At 41.5% G+C, this 21,548-nt stretch overlaps 1 protein-coding gene across 1 annotated transcript in view; it reads right to left on the reverse strand.

Moving 5' to 3' along the window:
* The window catches only part of LOC126544104 (zinc finger CCHC domain-containing protein 8 homolog), a 44,532-nt gene continuing 22,984 nt past the window's right edge, over positions 1-21,548 (reverse strand). Inside the window, exons 8-12 of the mRNA XM_050191318.3 lie at positions 16,880-16,933; positions 16,658-16,728; positions 16,310-16,387; positions 13,017-13,161; positions 1-6,592 (exon numbers count right to left, since the gene is read on the reverse strand). Of these exons, the coding sequence (XP_050047275.1) occupies positions 6,162-6,592; positions 13,017-13,161; positions 16,310-16,387; positions 16,658-16,728; positions 16,880-16,933 (779 nt within the window). The 3' untranslated portion in view covers positions 1-6,161. The remainder of the gene's footprint in view (positions 6,593-13,016; positions 13,162-16,309; positions 16,388-16,657; positions 16,729-16,879; positions 16,934-21,548) is intronic.

Here is a 21,548-nt window from a genome sequence, read left to right on the forward strand (position 1 = left end):
TTGCAGTGGCAGTACCGTTTATTCAGTCATATTTCTTGCTTTACAATTCCAGAACAAAACAAATAATGCAACAACGTTTTTCCAGATTACATTAGTTCAAGACAATAGACTTAATTTGGGAAATCTTCAAGAAAGTTAAACATGGCCTTTTTAAAAAAATATTGCTTTTTTTTTTTTAAGACATACCCAAACTTGGGCATTTCTCATGAATTTTTAAGTTACCTAGCAGGGCAAAGATATTTGCCTCAAGTTTCAACAACATTCATGGCAACAGGCTGAGAAAACTTGAACTGTTCTTATAAACGTGGAGAAAAAAAATTTTAATTTGGCCAACATTGTGCAATGTTCCGTTTGCGCTATTTACTCCTCCATATCGTAACAGTAATGCTCTGTGGTAATCAATGCTCCTGACCCGCAGCTAACCAAAATACAGATTCGGCAAACTCCACAGAAGGTACTTCTGACTGACCAATGAGAAGAAAGGGGGTTAACCGAGGGGCCTGATTTTTATTAGTCGTATCATAAGAAGCCAACAAACACTGACACCAAGGACAACATAGGGGAACTTACTTGTGCTTAATAAATGAAATAAAGAAACAATAAATTAATGGAAATGAAAGTGGATGAAAAAACAACTTGCCGCAGGTGGGGAATGATCCCACAACCTTCGCATTACGCGTGCAATGCTCTACCAATTCAGCTACCGCGGCACCGTTTCCCCATCCACTTTCTTTGGTGTCCATGTTAACTAGTAGAACCCTGGGAATGTTAGCCAGCGCCACCACTCACAAACCTTGGCGGCGGATGTGGAACATCCTTTGTGCCACTGGCGTCGCAAGAACTTGATCTTTTTTGGGTTTCGGACCGGAACTACCGGAAAGCGAGTACCCCAGTCTGAACTTTGCACCAACTGGCGGCTTCCTCTCCACTGAGTTGTGAGTGAAGGACAGGGTATTTTTTTTTTGGTTGTGTGCTGACGAGCGAGAATCTCGGGCATTTGTCGCGGTGGATTCTGAGGATCGTCCCAGTCGAGCCTGCCCAGTTAATAATCTTCCGGACTAGCAAATTGGCCAGTGTGTTCCCTTGAGTGTGAAATTTTGTTCTCAGGGCCACTGCGCGAAGGCCAGGATTAAGATCTGATGTAAACATACGCCTTTAAAAGGACACATCTGTTTAGATTAATCAAGCATTCTTTGAAAGCAATATATTTTTTTTAATTTCGCAATATGTTGAGTATTAGAAGAGAAAATGAAGGTCATAGTACAATTTTTCGTGTTTGGGCCATTGTGGCTCAATAAAGGTTTCTGAAACTTGTCAAGTTCAGTCTTTAGTTCTTTTAGAGTACAATATAACTAATCTTTACCAAAGAAAAGTTTACTAGGCTCAAGCTGACAGTGCCAAATCCATGATGTCACGACGAGCTGGTGCAGGAACTTCAAGGTGGCGTATTTCACCTTTGAGTCTTTTCTGGCTTGCCAAGCCTCCTCTCACCGCAAGAATGGCTTTTTTTTGTATTGTAGAAGGGTAATTTACTAATACAGCTCAAATTATTTTTCTCTACAGTGCCCCTAAGGGAGCCAAAAAGAAATAAAAGGTATTTGTGTGGGCTTGGTAAACCAGAACGAGTGCAAAAATGCAAAAACTAAAGACTGGTGATGGTGCCACATTGAAATTCCAGTATCGGCTCCCAATTACATGAATTTTAACAGCATCTGCTCAGGGCTAATTGATTGTTCACCAATAAAGAATGATTGTGCGGCATTCTGGGGCTTTACTTGCCAAAACCAAAATATAAATATGAGGCACGCGGTAGTAGGGGACTCCAGATTAATTTTGAGTGGCTGGGGCTCTTTAACATGCACCTAAATCTAAGTACATGAGCATTTTTGCATTTTGCCTCCATCAAAATGCAGCCGCCTCGGTAGGGATTGAACCCGCAGTGCGTGCTGAATCCTGAAGTACTCAAGAAATCAGTGTGAGGAAAATACTTTGCAACCAATTATGTCATCAGTGCATTTGTGGCATGTATTTCAAGAAGATCTTTGGCCTTCCATTTGTTTTCTTGATAAATTGCCTTGTTGTGGAAATAAAGTGCAGTGCCCTGAAAGAATACCAGTCCCAACTGACTTAATGTTACTCTTTCTGTCTAAGACTTCACAATGAGGCAACAGAGGTTCTGGGATGGGCCCCGGTCGAGTTGAACCCGCAACGTGTGCTGCATTCTAAAAGCACAAGAACTCGGCGTGAAGAGAATCCCTTGCAACCCCATTGTGTCATCAGTGCCTCATTTGTGGTATATACAGTAGAACCTCGTTCATATGTTCCTGTTATGTAAGTTTTCCCGGCGCCAACGTCCGCAACAGAGAACACAAAACATTACCCAATAGAGTTGGGCTCATTTTTTACCGGTTCGTACATTCTCGGAAAACACGATTTTTCGGCACCAACGTTCAGTACATCGCCAAACGGCGATCGTATGATACGTAAGAAAATGCGCAAGCCGCGCGCGATTGAGGACAGTATATAGCTGCCAGCCGCGGCAGCTACACGCAACATTCGCCCACCCGTGTCGCGTGAAAACGCCGGCGCGCACTCAGTTTCTCATTTCGGTACCAACAAATCTTCTATGGGGTTGTCGCATGTGGCATTCACAGCTATCACCGCCAATCCTATAGCAATAAGCATTTTCGCCTATTTGTTTCATAGCACATGGTGCCGTCGGAAGCGTAGCGCCCACTTTTAATACATTTTTTAGCCGCTAGATGTGAACAAGAAAAGGTGCGAGGCACGCATGATTGATAACAGTGCATGCGCACGCGCACACACACACACACACACACACACACACAGCCGCTTGTCTCACGTGAAAACGACGGCGTGGTTTCTTATTCCGGTATCAGCAAATCACCGCCGGTAGTTGCACGCCCCATTCACAGCTATCGCCGCCAAACCTATTGCGATAAGAATCTTCACCTATACCTATCTGTTTTACAGCGCGTGGTGCATAGTGCCTGCCGTTGGTAGTATACTTCACGCTTTTAGTAAGCGATAATCCAAACGCACCACCGTTCCCTGCTGCAGGTGGCGTGATGTGGGCATCACATTTCGCTTCGGCGGCATCCCGTGTCGCCCACCAGCTCGATTTCGTTTCGGTTTCCCGCCGCCCTCTTGAAACACCACACAATAGGAAAACAATAAAACGTGTCTCGGGCCACCGAAGCACCACCTGCTCGACGGGCGTCAGCGTCTCCTGCCGCAACAATCCGTGCGACGCTTCGCATCACGTAGGTGTCAACAATAGTTGAGTCTGTCAAATTTCTTTAGTTACTTCGGATCGTATTGTCACGGCTCACTTGAGACAAGAGTGGAGAGCAGTATTTTTATCTAGACAATTAGAACAAGCGTTCAGTTTTGGCTTCTTCTTCTCTAGCACCTTCACTTGCACGCACGAGGTCGTCGTCAGCGTGGTTGGGCACAGATGGCGTCGCGGCATTTGCCCCCCCTTCAAAGGAGCATCGTCCCGATGCTCGGCAGGTAGCACCCAGTGTCCAGCCGACCAGCAAGTGCCCATGCCATTCAGCAAAATAAGGTTTCATGCGCACCACGTGCACAGTCTCAGGCAGGTCCTGACGGCGCCTCGAGCAGGATTGGCTGTCAGGAGTGACTTGTCAGGAATGTCAGGATGTCAGGAATGACGCTGACGACGAGGACGACGACCTCGTCGTCAGCGTGGTTGGGCACAGATGGCGTCGCGGCAGTATGTTTTCCCGGTTAGTACGTTTTCTTTCGCTTTTTCTTTCCCCAAAACGTATGAGCGAGGTTCTACTGTATTTCAAAAAGATCTTTGGCCTTCCATTTGCTTTCTTGATAAATTGCTTTTTTCTGGAAATAAATTGTTGTGCCCTGAAAGAATACCAGTCCAAACTGACTTAACGGGACCCTGAAACGATTTTGACCATATTCTACAAACGTACTGAGTCGTTAGAGTAGGTCCTTCTGATCATTAATTGACACATCTAAGTGCTCCGCGTAAAGCGTGTAATTTATTATAAGGTTTTAAAAATGCACATCGTTGCCGATCGCAGCACACTGCTCGGCAGAATTTTAAGCCGCCCCTACCCATATGACGGAAATCGCCCATATGACGTCAGTGGGGCGAGCTATCTGATTGGCTGACTAGGGTGTGTGATCGATAATTTTTCCAACTTTATGGTAAACAAATGATGTTTGTAATAGTTAGAATGTTAGTTAATTTGATTTTATAAAAAGAAAGTAACATAAAGAGAACGCACAAGAACAATTTTTCACTACACTTAAGCACTTCCGGCACACAGCTTGTGTTGTCTGCTTGTGTTACAACGTGCTCCATCTTTGACGAGAGCTCCGCAGTCAGTGTCAGTCTGTCTTTTCGCGAGCGCTACGATTCGACTTTGTTGAGCTGTGGACTGCAAACGTAGCGACTGGCAATATGTCAAGCTGCGACAGTGTGTCCTTCTGCAAGCCAGTAGATGAGCGGACTGGCTGCAGCGCATTGGACAGCCGCTATCCGATGGGCGCCAGGATTTGCGCGATTGCGGCCGTCACTTTACACCCGAAGATTACTAACACAATAGCGTTTCGCGAGTCTGGTATTAGGGTAAACGTAAGCGCAAGGGGACAGGGCCTGGCCGTGTCCCCTTAGGTGTCGTCTCAGGGGATGAACAGAAGCGCAAATGTGAATAGTCTGCACGGTGCAGCCACCTGGTGGCATAGAGCTCAACCACACACAGTAGCAGTAACAAAATGTATTCTGCTTTGCTGCTGGTGTAAATTTTTCGCAGGAGTGTAATCGTTAACGTTGTTTTTGTAAATGTTTAAAATGTTTTACACTTGGTTAGAGCAATATTAGCTCTTTCTTTGGCTGGTTAAGCTCTGCGCCACGGGTGGCTGGACCGTGGAGACCAATCAGGCAGCTTACGTACGTCTACACTAAAGTTCCTTCATCAGCTTGAGTTTATGCCTTCACCGTTCCGTCGAAACGTTCTGCTAGTGTGTGATTACCGGAATACCAGACACGTTCGGCGCTACAACAGAATGCTTGCTATGCACGCTGCTTCGATAGCTCTCGCTTGGGGTTGACGGCCAAGCTGCTAGCGGAGACGTTTCGCGCGGGCGGGGGCGTGCTCCAAAACAACAGGAAGTGGACGATGTGACGTCGCATTGTGACGCAGAACCAGTGAAGGCGGAGCTTAGCCCCGATCACTCGGCGAACGAGTTGAGGAGGAAAAGCATGGCTAGGGATGAGGGTCACTTGTAATTGCTTGTAGCTCCATTAATACGTAACGCTTCACTTAAATTGTGGTGCGAATGTTCTACTTAAGCTGTACCCTACGCGTCTACAAAATTTGTCCGAATCGTTTCAGGGGCCCTTTAATATTTCTCTTTGTGTCTGTTTAGGACTTCCCAATGAGATGACAGAGATTCTGGGGTGATGTGCAGCAAAATGACACATTGTCAATTGAAAACACAGGGAAGGCGAGAGATGGAAATTCGACGATGAGCAAAACAAGAACAAGGTGAAAGCAGGAGCCAACGTTTTGACAAGTAGACTTGTCTTCTTCAAGGCGAGATATGCAATATATGCGTCAACAGCGTGCTTGCACAGCAGCCCTCTATTACCAGCGAAACAGGTAACAGAGGGCTGCTATGCATGCCATTGACACGCCAGCTGACACACAGGCGTTGACACGTGGTTGACAGACGGCAGTGTCCCTGGCCTTGTGCACAGCACTCCTTTATTCTCAATTCGACACCCTCCCCACTAACACACCTTTGCTCGTTGCCGCACCCACCTGCCTTACACCCTCTCCCCTTTAGTACAACCCCACCTATATATACTGTGGCGAGGAAAGCATATGTCGCCTTGAAGAAGACAAATCCACTTGTCGAAACGGCTCTTGCTTTCACCTTGTTCTCGTTTTGCACACTGTCAAGTGGTGACATATTTTTGTCATCAGGATTACTTGCTAGATACTTTCATGCACTGCACACAAATCTGTGAACTTGAAGTTCATGTCATTTTACAAGTCCTAATTTATGTCACCACTTTCATAAGGTGACTTTACTTGGAAGATACTTTCATGCACTATACACAAATCTGTGAACTTGAAGTTCATGTCATTTTACGAGTCCTCATTTTTCTCATTTTCTTCGCGTAGAGCACGGACTTTCTCAATAACTGTACGCAGCTTATCATATCTCCCAGTGGTACCAGGCAAGTTCTCAAAAGGGATGTGGTCGGTCATGTCCTTGGCAAAGTTCTCACGTGGTGGAAGTGACGTGTACTTGCTGAAGCCAATAAGCATGGGTGCTCCCAAGGTAACTTTGTGGGTCTTGCCTTTTAGTGTCTTCAATGGGGAGTCATCAGAATTGGAGGTGCTGCCATTCTGAATGGTTACTAGGCTAGGTTGTTCTCGTTCATTGGCTTCTGTGCTGCTTGGAGAAGCTGGAGTGCTGCATTCAGAGGCTACACTTGGAAGCTCAGGAACAAGACATTCTTGGCCGATATTTGTGCTGGCACACTTCGAGTCTGTCGGTGAATCCGCTGTCGCCACTTTATCCAGGATAACATGCGTAATGGAATAAAGTTTGTGAGTTATGCTTTTTTTGTGCTCCAGAGACTAAATGCGATACTAGAAAGGCCAGTGTCAAAACTTGGCAACACACTATCAAATCTCAACACACAAAGCCATTTCTTCACCCTCTATGGGGCAGAGTTACCGTCCGGTAATATACTACTTTCTAACAAGTTTGTGCGATCCACAGGCTGGTATCTTTTTATTAACGCGCTGAGTGGACGTCTGATAGTGTACCTATTTTTCAATGGTGCTGGTTCAGGCTTTCTCCTCCAGGGAGTAGTGCCTGCAAATTTTCCATCAAGGTGGTAGCAAACACCATCTTCTTTTCAAGCTTTCTTTTGCTGGCTCTTTTATGCCTGTGCTAGCTGCATGACCACTAAATTTATGTACAAAAGCAGCAATAAAAGATGAATGCATGATCATCATTAGAAAGTCTTGGCACTCCTTATACATGTAAAGCATTCATGTTCCTGACCATAAGGTAACATTTACCTTTATTCTGTCATAGGCCATAAGTTTCCTACATTTTTGCATTTCTCGCTATCTATAAGCTACAGGCTCTTTGTAAAGTTATACGCAATGGTAGGAATCAGAAATACAGGCACAAACATTTTTAAAAGCAAAGCTTCTCACACAAAAACAAGGCACTCACATTTATGTTTGTGACCGCGTGGTTAACGCAGTGTTAATTAGTCTAGCATTTGGACCTTTTCCTCAGATGTTCAAATTTGGCTCACTCTTCTCTGAATCGATGAAGTCCATTTTTTTTTTAAATGCGTTTAGCATTCTCTGGGAACTTACCCTGGTTTCACCTGACTGCCTAACCGTTTTCATGGGCCAACTTCAAAGCTAGTGCAGTATAAAACAATGTCTAACACAGGCCCGTATGTGGCAGAGAACTGGTACTACTATCAGCACCACTTCCTCAAAGACCAGTTTGGAACCCCATGCAGCGTCTACAGACAAAATGATTAAATAATCCACCTATCATAGTTCACCTATAACACTTATAACACATAGCGCAACATGGTGCCACAAATGAGCACCTCAGAAAGCATGCTAAACGCAGTCTTTGATAGCAATTGGGATTGATTATTCATAAATTTTTATAGTTTAATGCTGGTGTTTGCTACACATGGCCATCGCTACACATTTAGAGCACACCTAGCAACAGTGATGAGCAGACTTGTACTATATCATGGCGCAATGTTATTAAATGGTAACACACCAAGTTCTCGTTTATTTCTGGAATAAACTAATACATTCTTGCACACTGAGCCAGCAATAAATATTTTCAGTTATTTTCTCAACATAGAGGGCACCATAGAGGGTTAAAGTTCTGGCATAATACTTTATAGGTTCACACCCTGCAGCTTGCAACATGCCAAGATAATGTACAATTTTAAAGGAAAAATTTACAAAATAGATCTTCAGATTTTATTTTTGTATAAGCCACACACTAAATTGAGAGTAAAAAGAACCATAATCCTTTCCACAAAGCAACAAAGCCAGCTTAGACGATTTCAATCTGTAGCAATGGTCTTAGGTTGTTGCATATTGTGCTTAGCACTCCCCTGTGTCCCTTTCAGCCCAATGGATATACTGGGTGTTTCACATAATTAGAACCAAACTTAAAAAATAGAATGGTACACCTTAGGTTAATGTGACCAACAGTATATTGTATGCAGTCATATTGAGTTACTCAGGCTATCTTTTTAATTGCTATCATTAAGCTAATTAGACAAGTTGTAGTATGTGCTCAGAAACACCCAATGAAGTTGCTTCCTCACTAGTTTACATGCTTCCTTTTATCAGGCTTAAAGAATGCCAATGAAGTATGAAAAAATAACACTGTTCTCTCGTGTGTCTGGATGGTAGCCCTCTCAATCGTGTTTCAAAAGAACAAAGCCTGCATGCCAGCCGTTAAAAAAAGCCGACAAGTGTGTGTGCATTCGTGTTCAGCGCCAGCCTATATTTTAACATTTACGACTGTCGTAGGTTGTGGCTGCTTGCATTTTTTCTTTTGTGATGTGCATGCGGGCTTTGTTCTCTTGAAACATGATTGACAACACTGCCATTCAGACGCGCAAGAGCGTGGTTGTGTCACTTTTTTTATACTTAACAGGCTTTCTTCAGAGCCCGGAAAAAAGAACTACATAAAAGTTAATGCCAAGGGAACAACTTCATTGAGTATTTATGAGCATGTTCTACAACTATTCAAATACGATACGGCCTAAAACGAATATACATATAATTTCTATAATTAAGTGTACCTAATTAGAAATTAGATCCCTGTTATGAAAACCTAGTTATGTCATTAGAATTAGTGCAACACAATTCAGTTAGTTTTCTTTTTTGCAACTATAACTGAATGGCTAGTATAACTTTCATGAAAACTAACATCTCCCTTCTCTAGTATATCGCCGTAAAGTTGCATGACTGCTTATTTCATAAGCTATGCTACCATCATGCCTCCCTTCATGAAGCCTTAATTACTCATCCACAATATGTGTCATACCGCATCAATCATCAGTGCAAAGTCAGAATTCAATGATGCAACACTGTCTTTTCTATCCAGTCTTTTATTATGTGCACATCCCTTGATTGGAACCACTTTCCTGCAGAAATTGTGGCTATCTCTAAAGTAAACATGTTCGTGAGGCCTTGGCTAACGCTGTATAACCAGGAGCAATTTTATTGTGTAATAATAAGACTCACTGTATTATGTTTCCATTTTTTTGTGAAGATTTGTACTACCACTCCTCTGTATAATGCCACATGGCCCAGAGGGTACATAAATAAAAAATTAATTAGCTAACTAATCACACTCCAATAAATAGTCTGAGTGACTCAATATGACTGCAATGATATACTGCTGGTCCCATAAGCCTAAGGTGTACTATACTATTTTTCAAGTTTGGTTCTAGTTTCATGAAACCTCTGATTATGGTGATTTAATATTTGAAGACAAATAGGTTAACTAATTTTTTTATATTTTTTTTTTCAGAAAAAAACAAACCCTTGCATTTTTATCTGTGTAGTGGTTTTGGGTAAAGCAGGTCAAGTTGTGCAAAGCATTCCTTGCACTTTGTGCCCTATAGACTTGTGCAACAGCCAAACCCTTTTGTAAAGCTTTTACACAAAAATTCGAGAAGGGGCTACCCCAGGGATGAATTAAACATTTACAGAAGTACCACCTCCTTTTAATAATGTTTATTAATTAATTAATTTGCCCTCAAATTTTACTCAAAAACAACAAAAAGTGCAGTTATTACAGATGCATAAATATAATCTGTAAGGAATGCCCTCTATAACGACACTGTTCACTTTATACCATGCTGGTAGCAAACAATGCTGGATAGCAGCATGGTTTGTTACCTAAACCCATCTCGCCAATTACAGTGATGTAGTTTGATGAATCACAGAATAAACAATATAGAAGCGAATTTTCAATGCTTATAGGTGGCTGCCATTTTTTTGCCTGGGACAGTTGGAACTGGCAGAACAAACGGCTGAGATAGTGCTCAGCCTGTTCTTGCATGTTTGCTGCAAGTGCTCGCTTGTTATGGATTTGTCATGAGCTGCCTTATCATGAAACCTGCAGACTCTGTGCAGGGTCATGCCAACAGATTTTGACTGCTATCAAGATTGAGCATGCTTGCTCTTAAATTAGGTACGAGGGTTAAATAAAATTCTGGTCTTTAGGGACACATAAGCTGCCAGTTTTCAAATTTTGTTTTTGAGTAATATTGTCATTCAATTACATCAATGATACCCATACACACTGAGTGCTACAATTTAACATACAGGAGAAAGGTATCATTCGGCACATCTGAAGCAATTTTTTTTTTTCTTTTTCAATAAAATATGCACTTTTCCCCCTGTCAAAGAAAAAAAAAAGAACTTCTTGACACTTAATATCTGATTTGACATCTGAATTCCTTTGAGTCAACTGACATGAATTCAATTCAGGCTGGAATGTACAACTCAATGGGAAAGCAGTTAGAATGAAATAACCTTGAATTTACATTAACTATTACATATAGTGTTACGAAACATTTACTTAAAACAAAAACATTTACACAATGAAGTCACATATTGCTGCTAACTTCATCCTAAAAAATGTAGAGTGCGCACTAAAATGTGCATGTCTATGTTGCTAGTCAAGTGAGAACTGTAACAAAGAAAATTGTGGGGTTTAATGACCCAAAATTGCACAGTACGCTATGAAGGATGCCGTAATGAAGGGCTGAATATTAATTTTGATTACCCGACTTTCTTAAACCTGCACCTAAATTGAAGAATGTGAGCATTTTTGCATTTTGTCTCCACCAAAATGTAGTTACTGAGGCTGGGAATGAAACACAAGAACTCGAGCTCAGCAGCAGAACACTATAACCCCTGAGCAGCCACGGCAGGTAACTGTGACAAATCACTAGACTCTCCTCCTTATAGGTAAAAGAGAACATGCATTTGCCTCAAGACCACAAAGCGATAGAATAAATATAACAAGTTCTAACTTGTTTTTATTTTCTTTCAGTGCTACGTAATCGCTTTGATTAATCAGGAGCGGCCTTTTTTCAACTTACAAATAAAGGGACTGTTAATTACACCAAATGCAATACGAAAAACAAAAACAAAAAGTAAACAGTGCCATTTGTAACGAACATTATTGTTTGCACTGTGCACTGCCACAAAAATAGGAAAGGGCCCCCCACTAGGTCCCAACAAAAACATTGGTTATAACAGTGGAAAATGTTAACCGCTGTCGAAGAAGTGTCTTACTGCAAGAGTTCTTTTTTTATTGGGTCATTTTTAGAGGAGACAAGAGGACCTGAAATGTCACATTATCATGCTGCCAGGAGGTGAGCTTCACTGTCAGCCTAGACACTCTCACCATTTGCCTCGACTAGCAACTGCAAGTGACATTCCTTCCCTGTGTTCTCCTCCCATACCAGAGCCAAGATAGCACGTTGCATTGACATCCAGAGGCCCACCTTGTTTTTCCGCAGCACAGCGAGCATCTAGTGGCGGCTTCACACACTCTTTATCTGGGTGGTTTACCAAAGTCACATGCCATAATCGGTAACATTAAAGGCAGTGCGTCTGGCATACACGTGTTCATGCATGTGACCTTGATTCTCCAGCAGAAAGCGGGGCTCCTTCGAGAGGAAGGGTGCAAGGGCTTTCATTCGAAATCTTGGTTATTTTTGCACCGTGGAGTGGTTTGATACGTTGCAGACATGATCATCAGCATGTGATCTGTGCACTGTGCTTGTCTGCTTCCAATGCCCTAACGTGGCGAAGGGCCATTTAAGGTCAGTGGAAATCTTGAAAGTGGCCATTTTACCAAAACAGTCCTTGACACAGAGTACAAGATGCAAAAACCAGCCTTGCAAGGATTCTGCTTGTAATGTTTCAAAAGGTGTGAATACCAGCTGCAGGAGATAATAGACTTATTCATTTTAAGACTATCCCATAACAAATTTAGTGCTTTATAGCTGAGAAGTGCCAAAAAGACACTGATTATTTATTTGTGCATGTGCAACCTGGATTCTAGTTATATTTGGTCTTTGATGACTGAATTTTTAATTCTGGTGTTTTATGTGCCAAAACCACAATATGATTATGAGGCACGCCGCAGTGGGGGACTACGGAATAATTTCGACCACCTGTGGTTCTTTAACTAGCACCCTAAGCACGGTACATGGTCATTTTTGCATTGTGCCCCATCAAAATGTGGTCGCCGCAGCTGAGACTTGATCCCGCACCCTTTGGCTCAGCAGCGCCATGCCTTGGCCACTACGCCACCGTGACAGGTTACGATTGAATTTTAATAATATATGGGGAGCCATAGAAAATGACAATTCTATGCCCATCAACACATTCCCTCAATGAAAGGAACTCCTGATAAACAGAACAACATTTCTGATTCATTCAGGCTCTATTTAATGAGGTTCTACTGTACCATGAACTGCGAATAATTACTGCATTCCTAAAACTTGCATATCAGAGGTTGAGATTCTATACACAGCCTAATATTAGTTCATGCACACAAATAATGTTTTCCCTGCACATTTTCCATGCAGTACTTGGCAACTTCTGTATATCGCAGCCTATCATGAGTGTGACAGTTATGAAGCAGCACTGCTCAAATACAGTTGCTGTGTTGAACTCTGCACACAGCACAGCATGTAAATGATATACGTACCATACTTTTAAAAAAATTCTCCTTGTGTCTTAGAAATGTCCTCAAGCTAGACTGCTGGTACAATCTTTTTTCTGCATTGTTATGTACAGCAACAAACATGGGAGCCCTTAGAAAAGTTGGCATTGGCTAACACACTGTGGTAAAATGGCCAAATGTAGCACCAGTAAACAAATGAATGTGTACTTCACCTGCAGAAATGTTTTCAGCTTCAAAGCAAACCACTGCGTCTTCAACTCCATCATCAATGTGCATGTCCACTACTTGACTGGTGTCTGTGCTTGGTTGTACGGCTGGTGGTGGCAGCTTCTGCCGTTGATTAAAGCTTTTTGCAACCTGAATTTAAAGCATTAAAAGCAGTCAATGAGAAAAGCTCATGTCTGCTTGTGCAAGTTCCAAAATACCTAGAGTCAAAAAGAATACAGAGAAAGTTCACAAGAAAATTGTATGTGCAACCAACTGTGTATGTGCCCAAACACTTGCTTCTGCATGTCGCATCACCAGTGCATGCTGCATGTAGCATTAATCAGGGAGACTACACTTCATAACACATTTTTTTTTTATAGATCAGTCTCATCATATTCAGCATATGGTGCTGGATAGGCCTAGCAGAACTGGATGTAACAAAAATGGAAATTTGAGCACACTTCTGCCAACATATAATGTATGTCTGCAAGTTGCTAGGTAAATTAGTATTTTATTCATGCAGCAGCCCTCGCAGTACTAATGTGCCAGGATGTGTGGTAGGTGAGTGCAATGATAGAAATTGCAGAGAGTAAGTCTCCTACACATTTTTTCCCCTTAAACAACGAATTATGAATGTTTCTGACAGCCATAAATACTACGACGTGAATCTTCATGTGAAAACAGCACTTTCATAACACTTCAGTCCACTTGGTAACAGGAAACATTACCATACAATTTTCAAAAGTGAAACAGAAGTGCAGCATGTTTAAGTTGTCCTATCATGTTAGTCTGACATGTCTTTCTTATCAATGGAATGTGAATGCAGACAGCACATGCCATTATTGCGGTTCATAAAATGTGTTGACAAAAATTCTATGATGTGACGAAGCACGCTTTGTTGTAGTTAGCTGCTCTGCCACATATGGTCCACTCTAATTTATTCGACTCTTGCAGGACCACAAAATTTGGTAGAATTATCCAAAAGGTCAGACAAACAAATGACGGCAAAATAAACTAATTAAAATTGTTTTTCTTTTCTTTTTTTTTTTCTTTTTGCTTGAAGTAGTGATCGTTGACAGACTACTTCAATACAGTCTGTCAAACACTGTTGTTGGTGCTGACAAAATGATCAAGAGAGACATCATCCAGGGCACAGTGCAAGCTGTCATCATCAGTGCAGGACAGGTTGCTGCCGTCACTATCATGGCCTAGGGAAGCAATAGTGCCGTCTGCTAAATTTCTTGTGTTTCCAAGCTTTTAGTAACTGCTTCACGCATGAGACAGTACTGGTGGGGGTCAAATAAGCTGAGCGGCATGCTTTCATGTTCGAACTAAGCAAGTTTTCCATCCATAGCAATATATGATTACTTGCTAGGACTTTCAAGTGCATTCCAATTTGCAAAAATCGAAATAACTGAGGTTGAATTAATGGGAGTCTACTTTATTCATTATAGCATCATACAAAAGTGACAGCATCATGTGACTGACTACTCAGAAATAGAGGTGTTGAGAAGTTCTTGGCCTGCCAAGATGGAAATGATGTAGAGCCTTGACGCCTTCAGGTTATTTGTTAGAGCACCCATTAAATGGACCGTCTACCACCTCGAAGTGTGACACTGATGGAAGGATAATGTCTCAAAATAACAGAAACAAGTGTGGTTTAAAAAAAAATATTTTACTTCGGTGCAAGGAATTGCAAAAAGATTAAATAAGTTGACAAACAGCCATGAAACCTTGTATTAAAGTAAGCTGTCACCCCATGTGATGTCATATACTAGCGGCTATTTACTGTGCTCCCTTTTTTTCATTAAGCACTGCTACTAAGGATCTTGTGCCTTTATTATAATAAAGTAAGCTGTCACCCCATGTGATGTCATATACTAGCAGCTATTTACTGTGCTTCATTTTTTTCGTTAAGCACTACTACTGAGGATCTTGTGCCTTTATTATAGTGTTCATTACTACAGGGAGTTCTTGCAGAAAAGTAGTGCTACAGTTACATCATGTATCAGATTTCCCATTTATCAATGGCTCTTGCTCCTGCTGCTACACGCAACCTTGTGCATGTTTGACTTCCCCCTTTCTTTAAGGACCACCATATGTTTCCATTCTCTTATCAGTTTTCTCAGTGTACCTGTCTTGGTAGTGCTGTCAGTGGCACTTTCCAATGAGTGCTCCCGACATCTCCACTAAAATGGCATGGGTAGCAGAAATGCAGTCCAATATGCATGAAGTTTTATGGAAGATTGCCGGAACTTGCAATCATTTGAATGTTTTTAATCACATACTTAGAAAAGAAACTAATCTTTCTTGCTGCCAAAGCTACACCCACTGCGAGTAAAATTTTGGTGGTGCATGATCGCTATGACTCTCAGTTGCAAGTATTGTCTTTGTACACTTACGACAGAGGGAGCTTGCAAATCTAAAAGCACTAAGATGAGACAACAGAGACAAATAGACAATAGAAGAGACAAGACAAGACAGAACACTGTTTACGACCTTTCTCTGACATATCTTTTTATTTATGGCTATGCTTTGCTAAGATTCCTTGTTCTCTCATCCCCGACCCCTGCATATTTAAGTTTTTGACATGTTTTGTTGATCATTACAGAGAGGTAGGCTGGTTTAGCTGCAAATATTTGCCTACTTGCTTTTCATTACTAAATTAACCCTTTGCAATTGTGTATTTGATTAAGCCTATGATATGTCTTTTGTTTGTTTTCTGTTAATGGGTGTACGCTGTTATTATTGTGTGTAATTTTTTCCATGTCATTTCTCCATGCTTATATTAAATTTAAGATAACCTTGCTTCTGGTCTCCCAAATATAATATGCTCATCTGGAGGACATTAGGTGCATCATGAATGAATGAATGCACGAACATAACTAGGCAAATAAAATTTTATACAGCACACAAGGCATGTTACCTCGCACAATCCTTCAGTCCTTTAATCTTGACAATCTCTATGCAGCCATCCAAATATAACAATAACAAAACTTCTTGAAACCAGTCCCACTGCCTCTACAGTTTTCGTACCAATTTTTTGGTGGGCTGACTGACGTGGCTCACACTGTGCTGAAAATTGACTAACAACTACTGCATGTTACTATGTACTGCATATCATGTGAATTCCTGCACACCACAGTGGCCAAACTGTAGAGAATCTTAAAGGCTAGGATAGGGCATTGCTATTCTCTGATAAGAGATGATTATGATCCACCCAGTCTGTCTTGACCTTCTGAAGTTGACACATTCTACGGCATAGTATACTTTAGAAGCTGCAGAGCCACATGCTTACCGGTGCTTTCATATATTTTTCAGCTTCAGACCTCTGCTGGTGTTGAAGCATCGGTGGCATTCCATACTTTTCACACAACTGTAAATCAAATGCAGTTGTAAAATCATGTTACGTCAAAGCAACTTCTAAATACACAGCATTCCATCAACTTAAGCTTTGTCAGCACCCACAGGAACATCACAAAGCTACACTTTTCCTTCGATGTGAAAGTCCCCACCAAGACACACAAAGTGAAGCACTTCTCTTTAAGGCACAAGAAATCCCATCTTTCCATAAACTTTTTAAAATAACATAATTTTAAATAAACTTTTAAATAAACTTTGGATTTTTCTAAATCTGGATACTTGCATCACGAACACCAAGGGGCACAGGAACGTTGAAGCCGGGAAAGTCAACCAGCCGGGCTGGATCATATTGCACTAAGTTGGAAAAAGCAATTATTTGTATATTAGCTTTGTGGCACCTAAGCACAGAGGCACATAAATGGTATAACTTGCAAGTTATTTAATGATAAACTTAGTGAAATGCATGTACAAAAGATATGAGCATATAGACAATCACAAAACCTACCTTGCTTGTCATCACAGTGCACTTCTCTATCTTCTGTGTTTTCATCTGGTTTGTCTACAAAGAAAAAATTTGAAGACATAAATGCAACAGCAAATGTACTACTGCAGTGTTAGCGCTTATTATTTAAAATTTCAACATCATATCCTGCATGATTTATTGCCTTGTAAGATGTTGAAATCTATTGATACTAATTTCTGGTGCTAAACATACAAGGTTTCTAATAAGCAAGGCAAGATATAGAAAAGTAATTGGTCTCTTTGACCTCTATTCCTTGAAAAAGAAGCATGACACAATGCATAGCAGTGGGAATGTTGCATAGCAGCTCTAAAGTAGTATATCTTTTATAGTCATTCATTTTCTCTCCTTTTCACTTTATTGATGCGAAAGTATCGACTGGCCCATTGGGTGAAAAAGCCGGCATCTGTAGTTTGTAACAGTGCAATGGCACATAAAGTCCCACTGGCTGCGACACCATATCACGAGCACACCTTGACAGAGCAGATTGAGCAAATGGGAAGCACATGCTGCTGCATTAGCATGCCAGGTATTGTGTGAGGGGAGAGGGCATCGCCTCGATGCCACATCACCCTCATGCTCAGAAGCTGGCGCGAGGTCCGTATCTCTCTCTAACCGACACTAGGCTTAGCTGCTGCATGTGCCTGCCAGCCTTTGTGGCAACTGCCTTGGTCTCTCGTCATGCAGGACGTCGGTGGCAAGGAGCATTGGCACCGCAGGCTGCTGCTGCTTGCTGGCTCAGACAGCACATACCGTTATGATACATTACTCGCAGCGCAAAACTCGAAGAACCACTCAGTGGCACTCAATCGGACATTAATGATTTCGCATTCACAACTCATGAGAAGTGTCCTCGGATGTTTAGCTTTCCCTTCTAAATGGATTAAATTTCATTCAAATTGGTTCAACAGTTGTTTAATGACAGCATTGATGCCTTTCATGTGCATTTGAATAGGAAAAATGGAGTTGACCCCGAGCTAAATCTTCCTTTTAAATGCAAGGTATCCAATGGGTGCTTTTTCTGCTTTTCAAGATGGGCTGTAACCACATCTGTGATCTTGAGGCCACCTGCTGATGAGTACTGACAAACCAAGCAGACACAGCCAGTGGCTTTCGCACTCCTGTAATCACAGTATGAACATGACACAGTTACTTAAACATCAAATTCTGATCACATATACTATGTAATTTGTCATGGTGTGTTGCAAGGCACAAAATTTGGTGAAGCAAGGCCCACCATGTTACAAGCTACAAAACATATGCAGCCAGTAGCAGTCACATAAAAAAATGAAACAAATGAGGTTCATTACTAATTAATCAATAAAGGTACAGAAGACTGCTCAACTGACTGCCTCAACTGCCAGCGTACTAATGAAGCTTGCCTTGCCTATTTACTTGATAACATTCCTTTAGAGAGCGTGAGAAACTACAAATATCTGGGCGTCCATATAACCTATAACTTATCCTGGAAGTACCATATCGACTTTATAACGCGCAAGCTAATCGCACACTTGGATATCTTCGCAGAAACTTCTCGCTTGCACCATTGTCACTCAAACATTTGTTATACACAAAATATGTCCGTTCACAGTTGAAATATGCATCATCAGTACGGGACCCACGTCACGGCATCCCAATTAACTGCCTTGAAAGTGTCCAGAATCGCTCCGCTCAGTTTATACTAGCTAATTACCATTGCACGGCAAGCGTAACACAAATGAAGACTACACTGAAACTACCTTCGCTGTTAACCCGCAGGAAACAATCACGCCTATGCTTATTGCATAAGATTTACTACCAGAACGCAGCGCTTCAGTCGGCATGGATTAATCCAGCACCATTCATCTCCTCACGTAGAGATCATACGCATAAGGTACACCCGTGAGCAAAAGTATATGGACCAGGGGTTGCGCTATAAAGCCGTTTTTTTTCCTCTGCCTGTGAACGCAACTTGAAATTGAGGACTGCAGTCCAAACTTGGCATTGCGAACTTTTCAGTGGGCTCGTTAATTCCAGTTTATGTTTGTTAATTACAATTAGAAGAAATTCAGTTTCTTCGGCTACCCTGTGGTCCGTATACTTTTGCTCACGGGTGTACACGTGCCTCGCTCTAACACACTAACATATTCGCAATCATTTTTACCCAAAACATACAACGAATGGAACGGTCTGCCAGCATCTATTGTTAGTATAAGTAATCTTGTTCAATTTAAAAATGCTTTAGTTAACTACATTTAAATCATGAAACTTGCGTTCAATATGTCATGCGACTTTTCATTGTATAAATACTATATTCGCAGCTTAACTATGTGTGTATTGACGTATCATTCCCAACTTGTGTATTGAAAAGTGTATCAAGAGATTTCTATTGTGAACTACCACTATTATTTTTGTTTACTATGTATAAATTTGTGAGCTAGCATAATTTTTCATTGTTACTTATACTGTGCCTTTTCTGTATATCACTTTTACCTCCTTTATGTAGCCTCTCTCCACTATAATGTATACTTACTCTAAGGGTACTGTAAATAAATAAATAAATAAATAAATAAATAAAACTAGGAAGCTACAGAGCCTTAATCCTCCAAGAGATGAATAAACAGAAGAAAAAAGGTAAATAGAGGCAACTACTGCGGATGAAACTTTCTAAATAGGTGTGTTTTCAAGTTCTGAAGCAGAGAGAAGCTTTGTTGACATGTTCCCAAACTAGCTGGTTGCTATATTGTGTTCGTATAGCAACTAGTTTTGGCACATGTCAACATGAATTACGAATAGCAATACTCTACACACAGAGTATGGGCATAGTCTAATTGCTCACTCTTTGGTATTTAAGTGCTAAAAATGCATTAACCTAGAGGTCCTCCTTTAGATAAAGGTGTCCCACAGATTATTTTACACTGATCACACAGGTCAATTCTGTGTTTAGGAAAGGGCCCCATTCCTTGACCTACTGACCTACTTCAATGAGAATGGAACAGTTCTGAATGAATGATTTGTTGAGTGACAGGGTTTAACATCCCAAAGCAACACGGGGTCTACGAGAGACATGTAGTGAATGGCTCTGAGGCAGTTTCGACAGCTTGGGGCTCTTCAAAATGCACCCAAGTGCAGCACGTGAGCATTTTTGCATTTTGTCCCCATGGAAATGCAGCAACTGTGGCCAGGAATTGAATCCTGAATCTCATGCTCAGCAGCAGAACACCTTTGCCACTGAGCCACCACGGCAGGTAAGGGGCACTTACTTATATGTAGGCAAAGTATGCACGGGGCTTAGTGCTCGTTGTTTATGTTCAGCAAATTTACCATTCCTTTTTTTGAGTGTTTACCTGAAGACATATTTTTATTCCCTATTAACAATTTTCATTCAAGTTAAAAGCTCACGACTGTTTTTGATTTCAACAAATCACATACAGTTAACCAATTCTATGGGAATTTGTATAAATGCTAAATATGATGTCCTTATGTTATTTTTATGAGGAGGAAATTGCTGTGGTTCTGACATAAACAGAAGGGCCTTCATGTTGTGCGATCATGACACATGGATAAATATACATACTGGTCATGTAACTTTCCAAATTTATCTATTAGCATACCAGTGGTAGCAACTCGTTCACTATGGTATTAAGCGTGACTAATTGTAATATGACAGAGGCACAATATGCGCAAGAAAAATTAAGATGGATATCAAATGACTCGTGGCAAAAGTACTTAATAATCTCACCAGCTGCGAGCAAATATAAGCATAATTGTATGTGCAAATATGCTTTCAAAGCTTTTTTTCTTATTGCATATACATTCTATACTAATTCTTGTTACCTGCATATAAACATTCACAGGAGCAAACTCCTTAAAGGGCCCTTCACCAGGTCAGGCCATTTTGAGCTCACAAACGCAGAGCACACAATGCGCAATAACGACCGTGTCTGCAAAGTTTTACATCGCTACGAGCCGTGAAAAGTTAGAAATTTCAAACCAAACACCGTTTTCCCTTCTCCTCATGGCCGCTGCCATCCAAGCCGGAGGATGACATACATGTGCTAGAGCGCCTGCATACACGTGTTCGCGCTGTGACGTCGCTCGTGGCGACACATGACTTCGAGAATTATTGAAGCGAACATCTGTTATTTGTGTAATATGTTGCTAGAATAGATGAATTAAAGCATAGAGAAATAATAAAACACGCAAACCGAATGTCTGCATGTTTTTGTTTTACTTCGCACTGCAGCAGGACAGACGTTCTTCCATTTCATCTGCTTGTTCCCATGTTGTGCAGTTGCGAGTGCAGGCACCGAAACTATGCAATTTTCTGCCGTGTTCCAGAGTTGGATTATGCTCTGTGATCCGCTTGTCTGCCTCAGTATTCGTGTAGCACAGACTTAACCACTACCTCGTGCACAGTGCGCAAAATTGTGTGCTGTGCGAAATAAGACAATCGCAACTGCCAGCATGCAACGCTGTCAGCGGAAGTGCGCCGAGCTGCAAAAAAACGAGGAGAAAAAAAATTAAAATTAAGCCGGGGCCCGTGATGTGTCACGCGGTCCTCGAGGTCTGGTATGGGAGAACGCAGGGAAGGAATTTCGCTTGCGGAGGCTAGACGGGGCAAGTGGAGAGAGTGTCTCGCTTGGCAGTGGAGCTCACCTCCTGAAATCATGGG

This window comes from Dermacentor andersoni, chromosome 1 (genome assembly GCF_023375885.2).
Source record: "Dermacentor andersoni chromosome 1, qqDerAnde1_hic_scaffold, whole genome shotgun sequence".
Classification (NCBI taxonomy): Eukaryota; Metazoa; Arthropoda; class Arachnida; order Ixodida; family Ixodidae; genus Dermacentor; species Dermacentor andersoni.